The sequence below is a fragment of the Nuphar pumila genome, chromosome 6, assembly GCF_984573655.1.
Source record: "Nuphar pumila chromosome 6, dmNupPumi1.hap1.1, whole genome shotgun sequence".
Classification (NCBI taxonomy): Eukaryota; Viridiplantae; Streptophyta; class Magnoliopsida; order Nymphaeales; family Nymphaeaceae; genus Nuphar; species Nuphar pumila.
Window position 1 is genome coordinate 12,511,981 of NC_143254.1, and position 13,891 is coordinate 12,525,871.

The 13,891-nt window shown below is 34.9% G+C and overlaps 1 protein-coding gene across 2 annotated transcripts in view; it reads right to left on the reverse strand.

Annotated features, from left to right (window-relative positions):
* Positions 1–13,891, reverse strand: part of LOC149833990 (16S rRNA processing protein RimM family) — a 39,391-nt gene that overhangs the window by 1,621 nt on the left and 23,879 nt on the right. Inside the window, exons 6-9 of one of the 2 annotated variants that reach the window (XM_090011155.1) lie at positions 10,754–10,953; positions 9,317–9,620; positions 5,643–5,753; positions 154–345 (exon numbers count right to left, since the gene is read on the reverse strand). In XM_090011155.1, coding sequence (XP_089867281.1) covers positions 154–345; positions 5,643–5,753; positions 9,317–9,620; positions 10,754–10,953 — 807 coding nt within the window. The remainder of the gene's footprint in view (positions 1–153; positions 346–5,642; positions 5,754–9,316; positions 9,621–10,753; positions 10,954–13,891) is intronic. The other variant, XM_090011156.1, reaches the window with a different exon arrangement.

Sequence of the window (13,891 nt, forward strand, 5' to 3'; positions counted from 1 at the left end):
AACATACCCAATCTGTCGTGCATAATACCTTGGATGGTAAACTTTAGAAATAAAAAGCTCCATCCATTTATTGTGTGTTCATATGTTAAAACATAATTAAACCAAGTCAGAATAACTAAAGAGGGATAATACTAGGTTCCTGTAGATTCTTACCTGCACATATTGTATACCAATTTGGCTAAGATTATTTACAATTTCACGGGTTGAGAATAAGCTAAACATGCTCCCAGATCCCACTGGTGAATGAAGTACTTCCCATGGAGTTTTCAAAAGCATCTTGTACTTCTTTCCTTCAACTGAAGAGTTACTAATAACTGGAAGCTTCTCTTCTTCAAATATCCAGACCTATGCAAAAGAAAAAAAAACACACGCAGTTACATCTACTAGAAAAAAAGTCCAAAAGAGAGAGGAACCAGACAATCAAGTCACTTTAAAGTAGAGTGAGAAGTGCTGCCTCAAGGTGTATAGACCTTGGATATAAGTAGATTGGCATGATTATTTTATAAAGCTAATACCAAAGAAATATGCTTTCAATATACAACAACAACAACAACTACGCCTTCATCCCAAAACAATTGGGGTCAGCGATATGAACCAAAAAAGAAATTCATTTTGGGTCTTCCACATGAATCCTTTTCCTCCAATCATTTCTATCCAACGCCATGTCCTCGGTGAGGTTCAAAGCATTCATATCCTTTCCTATCATCTCCATCCAAGTCTTCCTAGGCCTACCCCTACCTCTTTTAACTAATATATTTTCCCATTTCTCCAACCTTCTAACTGGAGCATCATTAGGCCTTCGCCGAATATGTCCAAACCACCGTAAACGATTCTCTCGCATCTTATTCTCAATGGGTGCAACACCTACCTTCTTACGTATCTCTTCGTTCCGAATCTTATCTTTTATTGTATTTCCACACATCCATCTAAGCATCCGCATCTCAGCTACACTCATTTTTTGAATATGATGTCTCTTGGCAGCCCAACATTCCGTACCATATAGTAAAGCGGGTCTAATAGTCGTCCTATAAAACTTTCCCTTCAACCGCAATGGCATTCTACGATCGCACAGCACTCCAGTAGCACTTTTCCATTTCATCCACCCAACCTTTATCCTATGATTTACATCTCCATCAATTTCTCCATACTTTTGAATGATAGATCCCAAATATTTGAAATAATCATTCACCGGTATATCTTGCTCACCAAGCTTCACTACACTCCCATCACTACTTCGTTGCTTACTAAACCGACATTCCATATATTCAGTCTTACTCTTACTCAACTTAAAACCTCTAGCTTCCAATGTCTGTCTCCATAATTCTAACTTAGCATTAACCCCAGCTCTAGACTCATCAATCAAAACAATATCATCAGCAAACAACATACACCACGGTACATTTTCTTGAATTGATCTCGTAAGCTTATCCATCACTATCGCAAATAGGAAAGGGCTTAAAGCAGATCCTTGATGTAACCCAACCGTTATCGGAAAATTGGTTGTCACCCCTCCACAAGTGCGGACATTGGTTACTACTCCTTCATACATATCTTTAATTATACTAATGTACTTGAGAGAAACACCTTTCTTCATCATTGTCCACCAGAGAACGTCCCTAGGTACTCTATCGTATGTCTTCTCTAAATCAATAAAAACCATATGCAAATCTTTGTTCCTCTCTCTATATCTTTCAATAAGTTGTCTAAGAAGATGTATAGCTTCCATAGTTGATCTTCCAGGCATAAAACCAAATTGATTCTCCGATATCATGATAACCTTCCTCAACCTAGACTCAATCACCCTCTCCCAAAGTTTCATAGTATGACTCATGAGTTTTATACCACGATAGTTTGTGCAATCTTATATATCACCCTTATTCTTATATAAAGGCACCAAAGTACTCTTCCTCCACTCATTAGGCATCTTATTTGTTCGCCAAATCAAGTTAAAAAGATTTGTCAACCATTCTAAACCTTTCTCTCCCAAGCATTTCCAAGCCTCGATAGGTATACCATCTGGGCCAACTGCCCTTCTTGACTTCATTTTCTTCAAAGCCTCTGCAATTTCTTTCTTTTGAATCTTGCGCATGAAGTCACGATTTATCTCATGAAAAGGAATGGAGAAGTCTCCAAGATCTTGAGCATGACTATCATTAAATAGCTTATCAAAATAATCTTTCCATCTCTCCTTAATCTCCTCATCTTTGACTAAAACCCTTTGTGTTTCATCTTTGATACATCTAACCATACCCAAATCCTTCGATTTCCTATCTCTCATCTTTGCAAGCCTATAAATATCCTTCTCGCCTTCTTTGGTATCCAACTTGTCATAAACCTCCTTATATACCTTAGCCCTCGCGTTTCGAACAACTTTTTTAGCTTCCTTCTTTGCTATCATATACTTCTCCAAATTCTCATTATCACGACTCTTACTTAGATTTCTATAACACTCTCTTTTAACCTTAATAGCTAATTTGACATCCTCGTTCCACCATGATGTATCCTTACCTAGTGGTGCACCGCCTTTAGACTCACCCAATACCTCCTTAGCTACTTTTCTCATACCACCCGCTATCTTATTCCACATTGATTCTGAATCCTCCTCGAGACACCAATCAACTTCCTTAACTACCTGCTCTACAAACATTCCTTGTTTAGCTCCTTTCAGTGCCCACCACTTAATTCTAGGATCTATCCTATGCTTTCAATATGTTTGACTAAATATGGTTTTGCCAATTGTTAACCCATTGATACCTCTTATGAATAGAAAGTTTTCTCTAGAAAAAGTGAAGCCAATTGCAAATCCTAAAATTTGTAAAAGCGTCCACTGTTGAGGCATGTAAAAGCTCTCTCTCTCTCTCTCTCTCTCTCTCTCTCTCTTGCCAAAAATTTATACTGCTTTAGACATATTCCATCTGCAATAAATACTCCACATGATGCACCTCCATTCTCCCTCTGATGATAAATGACCTATACTTGGTCCAGTGATTAAAGTATATAGGTAGGTCAATTCTTTCCCTTAGAGCTGTACTTGAGAGTTTTCTGCCTCATACGACCAAGCAGTCAAACTCTTTTATTAGCATACCATACTACCTGTCTAGCTGAATGAGACCCCTATTGGAGATCTATGCCATTTTTTCTCAGATTAGCCAAATCAAATAACTTAAAGAGGTTAAGTTAATCACGAGTTTCAAACTCTGATTCAGATCAATAATCAGTTTCACCTTATATATATAGTCACAAATATTAGAAACGGCTATATCTCGGCGAGGCTATTTCTCACGATATTACTGGTTTGGTGATAAATCTCGGGAAAATCTCAGGACTTAAATAATAACAAAAATAACAAAAATAAGTAAGAAAATTTCATGTTTAGACAAAAAAGTATATAAATAATAAAAGAAATAAGTAAAATATGTAAAAGAAAGAAGAAAAACATATTTAAAATAAAATAAAAAAAAATAAAAAAAGTAAAACTAATTGATAATATCACGATAATATCGTGATATTAGCACGCTAATATCATGATGTATATAAATTTCTGATATTTTACCTTTAATATCAATTTTCCATAATATCACGATATATATATATATATATATATATATATATATATATGGAGTAATGTTTGCTACCCTCGTGGGTTCCAAAACTCCTAGTGAAAAACTTCAATTATTTATTTATTTATTGCACATCTGATCCTCCACATCTACATGTTTGGTTTAGCAGAAACTGGCCCTTGGATCATGTTTCTTTGACTTGTATGTCTGATTTTCTGGGGCTTGAAAAATCAATGGCCTACAATGCAGGCCCAAAGAAAATACTCGTTCACAAGCTTGATAAAATGATCATCTGTACATATATAGGGAAAATATTTGCTACTAATGAAGGTAAGGAACTAATGAGCTAGAAATCATAAGTACAAGTTGTATCGACTCAATTTAACCACATAGATGTGTTCAGCATGATTTGTTTGCTAAGGATCAATCCTTGGATCGTACTTTTCTGATGTAAAAATGTGATCTTTTGAGTTATGAAATTTTGGCACATTGTGGGCCATTGATTTTTGGACCCCTTTAAAAATCTAATTACTTGTCATAATCACATGATTCAAAACAAGTTTCCTACTAAACAAACCACATAGTTACATCCATAACATTTGATCTACAAAAAACTGGAAAGAAAATAGTGATTTCTACTCATTAATTCCTTACCTTCATTAGTAGCCAATATTTACCCACATATATATATATATATATATATATATATATATATATATATATATATATATATATATATATATATATATATATATATATATATATATATATATATATATTTGTGTGGCATTGCATCATTTAGGAGAAGAATTTAATGTCATATAGAAGGAAGAATGTATAGCCCATTTAAGCATATATAGAAGCAAACATATTGCATTAGCAGCAATTGTTTCTGAAATAGTTTGGACAAGAAGTCTTCTTATGGCTATTGATGATTCAACAATCCACAGTTTATTGCAATAATAGAAGCATGCTAGCTTTGGCTGCAAATCCAGATTTCCATTATTGTTCGAAGCATATTCAAATAAATTATCTTTTTGTTCATGACAAGGTAGAATATGGAACCAAGGATGATTTTATCAGCCTAGAATATCATGTCGCAAATATTTTCCTCAGGGTTTTAAAAAGACAAGTTCAAATTTTTTTAACATGTTGTACATGTTTAACTACAATGTACAATTAGAAAAACTGGACCTAAATTTTTCTACCAAACTTGAATAAATGGGTTCATATCAAGGGAATATTTCTCCCAAACAATTTACATCTTTAGTGAAAGTTTTAGGTATTAAGAAGATTTGGGAGGATACATCGGTTTGCTAGACAAAAGGCTTCCTTTCTTAGGCAAGGACAAAAGGGATTTGATAAGGTTAACCTAGCAAACAAGAGAGACAAATACACTCCTAAAATTGCATCACCAGCAAATCAAAATGACTTTAGATTTCTAATGTATTTATTCAGAAAAAAGGAAAAGAAGAATAACAACGAATCTACACAGTGACTGAAAACACATTCTAGTTAACTTATCCATGACAGAAAAAGCTAGATATAGCAATTAAATAAACTTTTGATATGAAACAGTATACAAAAGGACATTCTGAAGCTTGATGATGAATTATCATATCAGAAGCGGCAAAGTATAAGTGAAGCCAGTACTTAATCTGATAGGTGAAGAGAAAGATATTTATTTCTAGTTTCAGACAAATAATTTCAGCTACATTTGAAAATCATGCAGAGAATAATTCCAATCTATAATTTCACAATCAAACAGCCTTAATCAATAATAGATCCAGATAAACATGAATTATGCTAGAAATAAGTTACACACTGATCCTACAAAATTTTTGAACAGATTTACAAAGTATCTCAAATTATAGACGGCTGACCTATGGAATGACTTAATAAGGCAGAAATCCATACACAAATCAAGTAAAAAAAATTGCCAGAAAAATACTTGCCCTTAAAAGATTCCAGAGAAGTGCAAAAAAAATTCAGAATGCATAATAGGCCCACATAAAAAATCTGGAGAAGTCATGTCAATTGTATAGGAGACAAAACACTGTAAGAGATCAAAGAGTTTCAGACCTTTTTCTTGTCTAAACCATAATAGTCGTGATCAGCCAAAAAATCCTTAAACATCTGCACTTCATCAGCAGGACAGACCACGACCAATGCAACAGGAAGATTCTCTTCTGTCTGTATGCCATTAAAGCCACATCATCAAGAAAAACATATTTATGGGGACACCCAAACACAAACTATATATATAGGTGGTAGCTGCCTACGACCAGCCTACTGGGCTCTTGAAGGGTTTTTTCCATGTTTTCCTTAAATCTGACCATACAGATGTGTTATACATGCTTGATTTTATAGGAATAGACTCTTGTATTGTCCAATTCTGACATGCAGGTAGGTTTTTATAAGAATTAAAAATCAATGGTCTAAAATTTTCATAAATATTCAAGGCTTAAAAAATCATGTTTTTTTATCAAAAAAACATTATCCAAGTCTCATTTCTTAGCAAATCGACTATGCCGAACACATCTGCAGGGTCAGATTTGCAAAAAACAACCCCAAAATGCCCATTCGCTCGCGGTAGGCCAGAAAAGTGGTAGGCAGCTACAACTTTTCCTATATATATATATATATATATATATATATATATATATATATATATATATATATATATATGACTAATTTGTTTAATTTTAAAAAGTTGGAACTGGCATCTGTTATCTTCTCTGGTATATCCACATTCCTATGAACAAGCTAGCAGGCCCTAAACCAAAAGCCAAGGGATCATTAATGATGAGATACGTGAAAGGGAAACTAAAATTTCTCTTTAGGCAAAATGACAGAGGCTAACATTCAAAGCAAAGTTTGTCAATAGGCACTCCCAATAATGCACACACACACATATCAATTTGTCCAACTTTAAACTAGTTATATTATTGTTACACTATTAAACCAATTGAAATGACCAAAACAATCATAAAGCAATACCATTTTTTCAATGTACATAGTTACTTTTCTAGGGTCAGAATAGTTATTTTCACTTTCACATTCAAATTACTGAATTAGACAATGTTATTTTTTGAGAAATGAATTACCTTTTGTTTCCCTTCAAAACAAAAGACTCATTCTATTTCTTTCTACAAAAGTTAATTATATCTTTTTCCAAATGGGTTGTTTTTGTCATTTCAATTAGTTGAACGTTGCCGACATTACTACAACTAGTTTAAAACATAGTCACAGATATCAGCGATATTTTGAAAATACCGTGATATGATGGAAAAATGATATTAAAGGTAAAATATCGTGATATTTTCAAAATATCGGAAATTTATATATATCGTGATATTATCGCATTATTATCATGGTATTATCGCAATATTGTCAATTAGTTTTACTTTTTATTTATTTTTTACATTTTAAATATGTTTTTCTTCTTTCTTTTACATATTTTACTTATTTATTTTACTATTTATGTACTTTTTTGTCTAAACATGAAATTTTCTTATTTTTGTTATTTTTTTAAGTCTTGAGATTTATCACCAAACCGATAATATCGCAAGAAATAGCCTCGCAGAGATAAAGCTGATATTGATATTTGTGGCTATGGTTTAAAATAAGATGTGTGTGTGTGTATCTACGTATGTATGTATGTATGTGTATATTTCCAAAAAAAACTATAGATTAAAACAAAATAAAAAGGAAAGTGCCCTATATGCGTGTTGCACACCCATCATAGTCTCTTCTAACGAAAGAAATGACTCCCGAGAAGTTAGTTGCCAGAACCACCACAACCTTGACACGCTCGCCATCTTATAGGACTACTAACTTTGATAAAACCAATCTATTACATTTGCAAGCTTCTATGATTTTCCAAGCTAACATAAGAAATGATTCATCTTAAACAGCAGCTGGGCTGTCACACAGACACTTCATGTAGCATGAGTATCATGTGCAGTTATAATCCAAAATTTTGATTTTATTCATTTTCTGAGGCTTGGCAGTGAGATTATCCCATTTAAGCTCTAAAATTTAAAGTTACTCTAAGATAGAGACAACTCTAAGAACAATACCTTACAATAGACAAGTTAGCCCAGGTAAACCAGCCAAACAAATTGAGATGGCCCTATTCAAGCTTGGTGGCTTGTTCTGGCACAATATCAACTCATGTAAGCTTCATTGTGTTATTCTAATATTGGTTTGAGCTTGGTATGTCCCAGAGTTACCGGAAGCTTCTTAGATAGTTGGGAAGCTCACTTCCCGGAAACTCGCTTCAAAAGCGCGATATTCCTCGCTTCCGAAACTTGATGAGAACCTCGATTCCCCACGCTTCTCCTATGCTTTCCACACGCTTCATTTATTCTTATTATACGTTCTGTTACTCGACTTTTCATGCTTTTTATGTGTTTTCTCTGACTCTTCTCACTCACTTCCATGTGCTTTCGCTAAATTGGTACTTGGTAGCCATCATTTTTAGATTTTGTTAAAAATTTAATTCTTACACTAAAAAATCATGAAATTTAATATTGGTCCTATGTCACATGGGTGCGGGTGAGGGGATTCGGCACTTCCAAAAAACCCGGGTGCGGTAGGGGCAAAAATGTAAATATATATATATAAGGGGGGTCCGGGGGTTCCCCACGGCGCGGGTCCCGCTGCGCGGTCAGTGGGTGGGGGTCTAGGGGGGCCGCCCCTGGCGGGGGGTTATAGGGGAGCAGCGCCCCCCCCCCCCCCCCCAAGATTTTTTTTTAAAATTCCGCAGCCCATTTCATAGGGAATTTTTTTTTTTAAATCCAAAAAAAATGGACCGAAATGACCCTGGGTGCGGTCAACGCACTCAGGGTCGGGTTGACCGCACCCGCGTCGAGTCGCATCGACGCGGGTGCGGCACCCTGCTAGCCGAATCCCTGTTACATAGTATTGGTCACTTTTATTTTAGTTTTTATTTGTGTTTTATTTTGATTCTCATTCAATTCTTATATTTTTTTTTTCTCGCTTCCCGCTTCCTATATATTTTAAAATGCATCGCTTCTCGCTTCCGCTTCCCGTATCGTTTCCCGCTTCCGCTTCCTAGTCAGGCAACCTTGGTATGTCCTACCTAATTTGAGTATCGGCTCGATATGGACCATATTATCTTTTTCTTTATTTCATGTTTTGTAGGGATTTATCTGAAAACAATTTCACAGGTAGAACTTTATCATCATCTTGTCCACAGTGGAACTTGTAAGGATACTCTTTTGTTAATATTGCATCCCTCGTCTTTAAGCAGCATCATTTGTTTTGCTTTGTGATAAAATATGCTGCTTCTCATTTCTTCAGGAACCTGATATCCAACTTCTCTTCCACAGACAACTCGTAAGCTATTTATTTTCTTTCTTCTAATGCAAACTATTCTGATGCTAATGACCAGACCAGTTCGAGTGACTTGATACGTATTGCTACACAAAGCATGATAAAAATGATGATACTCTAGTTTTTTTCTTCTAATAGGGCACCTGCATGCTTTAGAAAGGATTACCCCTGCTCTACTTTATCAAACTGTAAGTATGGTAACTGATCATCTTATAATTTATTTAGTGGATGGATGTGGAATTTCTTATGTTAAGACAGGTTTTTAGAAGAATCTAAAAATCAACATTCCATACTGCAGCAAAACTTTGCAAAAGAAAACAGTGAGAACAACTACATTGAGGAATCGTATTTTTTGACCTAAAATATTATAAAAGAAACTAACAGTAGAATAATACCTTCATTAGTTCTTTAATATTTAAAAGTAATGCCTGAAGTTCAAAACAGTTGGCAGAGGTTGGGACATTTTGCCCAAGGGAGCCGAGCTCCAAGTGATCCCCTTGTTCTCTTCCATCAGCAATTGCAAGAACAATAGCAACTTTCCCCTGCAAGATAAGTTCAACACCTGTTTCTCGTAGTTCCACACATCCATTTTGTTTGTTGCTACTTCCACAGTGGTGAAAACTGCTCATGGATATTTTCAAAGTCTTCTTCAATAGTTCAGCTGAATTTGCCTTAATAAATTCACCCAGGTAACAACTACTGCCACATTAAAAAAGAAAAAAGTAACACACTCCATCAGACGAGATTTAAAATGGAAAAACAAAACCATATCCTGATATTTTGAAAATCTCACAAACTTTCACTTACCATGATAATATTACAATTTCCCTCATGATGTTCCAAAACAAATTACACTAAAGCCAAACATATTTCATGTATAGTTTACCTTTTTTCTTTTTCTTAAAGCTACTAGAGCTTTCTTGCTGATTTTCCATGAAAAGCATTTTTATGAATATCTACAAAGATATCTGTCCCAACAAGCTCCTCAGGATGACATCTGTGGTAAAACAATTCCTATCTCTGTTGATCCAAAGAAGTAACTTATTAGATTATGTTTCACGTTCATGCCCATCCACACTGTTTATTGTTACCCTTAAAGCAGCACTTTGATGAACATGAAGGGAGATTTTATCCAATTAAAAAGTTCTGGTTGAACCACAAACTTATTCATTTGACAGACCCATAAAATAGTTCTGGTTGAATTACCACACTTGTTTCACTTGATAGTCCTATAAAACCAATACATTTCAGTAATTTTCTGACCTGAGAGATAAACAGCACAAACCAAACATTATAATATTCTCCTTTTTCAATTTCCAGCTGAATCACCAAATTATTCACCTGACATTCCCTACAGCCTATAGACAGTAAACAATTTGTACTTTATACAAGATGTAAGTTATAGAAGTGAAGACTAATAATACTTCTTTCTGTCAACGACAAGAACTTAAAAGAGGAACATCAAGAAAAAGGATAACACTTTTCCATCCACACACGCACGTGTGGGGGTGCACACATGTACATTTCATATTTCAGAGAAGCATATAATGGTTCACAGAATTTGAGGGCATCCAGTGGTTTTTTGACACTATAAGCACCACACCATTATTATGTATAACTAGAAAAGGAAAGTTTCAGCCAAGTCAACTAAGATCAAATAATCCAGCCATATCTACAGAAACATATTCTATAATCTGTAAAGATAACAAAACTGATAGAAATGGCACAAGTTATGGGGCAGTAGATGTGTCTTTGATATCAGTTTTGTACCTCTTCTTACTTGTGCAAAATAAAAGTACAGAGAGAGAGAGAGAGAGATGTTTCAACATTACCATGCTTTTGGTTTTGACATATCCTGCAATGCATGTTGAAACAACTTCAAATTCATATCTATGATCTGATTTGTCAGCAACAACTTTTGACTCTTATCCCCTGATGATAGTCCATCCAAGATGTGTTGCTGTCCAATTTCAGATAACTTTTTTTTCGCAGCAACAAGACGCTGTTGAGTCTTTTTCCTTTGCTTCCACTCCTATAATATGACTGTGCATTAATTGAGAACAAGAACTTATGCAGAACTACAAATACAGATCAGTCATCCAATGTATACCCCAGCTGAAATAGATTCTCCAATGAAAGTTTTCATCATGGCATGAGATAAAAAATGCAACCAGCATTAAGAAGAAACTGTTGCAATTCTTATTAACAATAAAATGACCAATAATAGAAATAATAAATCAATGAAAAAGTATATTTTAAGTGAATGTTATTGAGTGACTTCAATTGACTGGCTTGGCAATGTCCAATTTCTTGACTCCAAAGGGTTCTTCAAACTTATACAAAAAGAGAGGAAGATGATGTGTAGGAAGGAACAGAACGAATCTTTGTTGTCATCCTTTCAAAATCAGGAAAAGAAGAGCGCTACATTTCCAAGAAGTAGAATGAAAATCCCCAACTAAAGAATAAGACATTAAACAACAAATAACATATTCATGCCATTTTTGAATTTTTTTAAGGCAAATCAAATTTGTATCGGATTACCCTCACATAAATTTTAATAGCAGTTAGGTGGGTCATTAAAGCAGAAAAATAGTTATACTTGAGGTTTTCCTATCTTCATTATTTGATGAATATGACAGTATATCTCATACTATTCAAAACTGGAATACCTTATGAAGTAAAGTGTAAGGAGAAAGAGTATCAGTGAGGATTGTGCGAGTATATGTATGTACGTACACATGTATGCATGCATACATGTGTCAATAAAGAGGAGATATTATTTCACAAATATCCTTATAGATGATTTGTCTACAGCCCCACCCCCTTTTCCTCCTTCAAGTTCATGAATAGACTGGCCTTGAGAAACCAATTTTGATGCACAGAAAATGTTTTAGTAAACAAATCTTCAATTTGATCTTTGTCAAAGATAAATCTCGTTTTAGGCTATTCTTCAATTTTATCTCAAAGTATTTATCTGACGATTCTGACCCAATGTGGTTTGTTTTGTTGTGATGTACTGGATTAACTGATATTGCCATTGCACTTTTATTGTCAATATAAAAAAGAGCAAGTAATTGGTTGCCCTAATGTTGTCAGCAAATGGCAAGTCCAAGACATTTCTGCTATAGTGGCTGTAGTAGCTCTTTACTCAGCCTATTTACTAGATTTAGCAATTGTTCACTGCTTCTAACTATGACATGAGATCAAATGTTGCCCCAAGAATACACAATATCCTACAGTGGCTTGTCGAATCATCAGGTCTGCAACCCAATCGGCTTTTGGAAATGCAATAATGCATAATGGAACCAATGAAGCTAAGATACTTTATAAACCAAACCATCATCCAATGTAGCCTTTATGTATCTAAAAATTATCTTCATGGCTTCATGACAACTCTGTTTGGAAAGTGCATAAACTGTGAAGCTTGATTCACAGCAAAACACTATGTCTGGTCATGTAAAAGAAAAATAATGCAGTGTCCCTAAAGTATTTTCTGCACTTCTAGCGAAGACACTAACTTACTTTCACCATATATGAGGTGCATATTCACAGCCGCAGATGTCAAGCTGGTTTGCACTCTGACATTCCAAATTTCATTATTAAATCAATTGCATACTTTTATTGAGAGAGATTTAGACTTGTCTTGCAATCCATTTCCATTCCAAGAATTGACCAAGCTCTTTCATTTAAAATTTATCATGCAAGAGATGCTTGTCTTAATGTATATGATCTAACGAGCTTCTTGTAATAATCGTATCATTAACATTCAAAGGAATAAGAATGTGCTTTTTACCTCTTTGTATGAATAATGAATGGTCAACAGGCCTCCAGCTAAAATCATGAGCACACACATCAAAAACTATCAAGCCATGCAATGCATGTGACACTTGACTTTAATAGATAAATGGCCTTATTCAGTCGACAAAACTGTGTCTTGAGTTTCCACCATGATATTCAAGTAGTTGTTCCATATAAACTTCTTCAAACAAATCACCAATTCACCATGCAAGAATGTGTTCTTTACATTCAGTTGTTGCAATCCCAGCCATAATCCAACCGCCATAGACAAAATTATCCGTATAGTGCCCATCTTCACAACTAGATTGAATGATTCATCATAATCCAGTACATGTTCCTATGTGTATATTTTGGCTATTAATCTTGCTTTGAAGCACTCTATGCTTCCATCAGATTTGTGCTTCACTTTGTATTCTTATGAACATCTAACTATTAGTGGGCCTATTGGTCCTATCCACAATTTCCTAAGTCTAACACCTCTGAAGAGCCTCCATTTCTTCAATCTGCATCGATGCACTTGAGATTGTCCTTTGCTTGATATAAACTTGGGTTCAGCCACATCTTGAATAGCTGCCATAAGGACCTAAAATTCAGCTGAAAATGAATCATAACTGACAAGCAGTTGACTCTTTTTAAATGTTGAATTGTGGACTGATTAACATCATTCATGGTATAAAGTTGGGCAGCTTGTATTGACTGGGATTGCTCAACTAGTATTGACCAGAATTCTTATCTGCCGTCACATCCATAATAATTAGAATTTCATTCAATAGAGTCTGCCCCAGAGTTACCGGAAATGCCAAGGCAAGTGGGGAAGCGCATTTCGGAAGCGCGAAACGTCGTGCTTCCGAAACGCGCTGTGAAGCACCATTTTTTTGGGAAGCGTGTTATATCTTTTATGGGAAGTGTGTTTCCTTTTTATGGGAAGCACGCTTCCCCCTCTTTCTTCTAGTATTTGTGAAAATTATTCTTTGAGTGTACTCTTACATCTCTTTGTAGTGAGCAGGAGCAAGATTGGTATTGCATTCATATGGATGAGAGTTTAGCTGATAGCAGACTACTAGGAAGTAGATGCATAAAGTCAAGAGCAGGTTGAGCTGATATATGATCATTTCTAAGCATTGATTACTTGATTCAAGTTAAAAACCTAATCAAAATCCTTCTCTATTAGT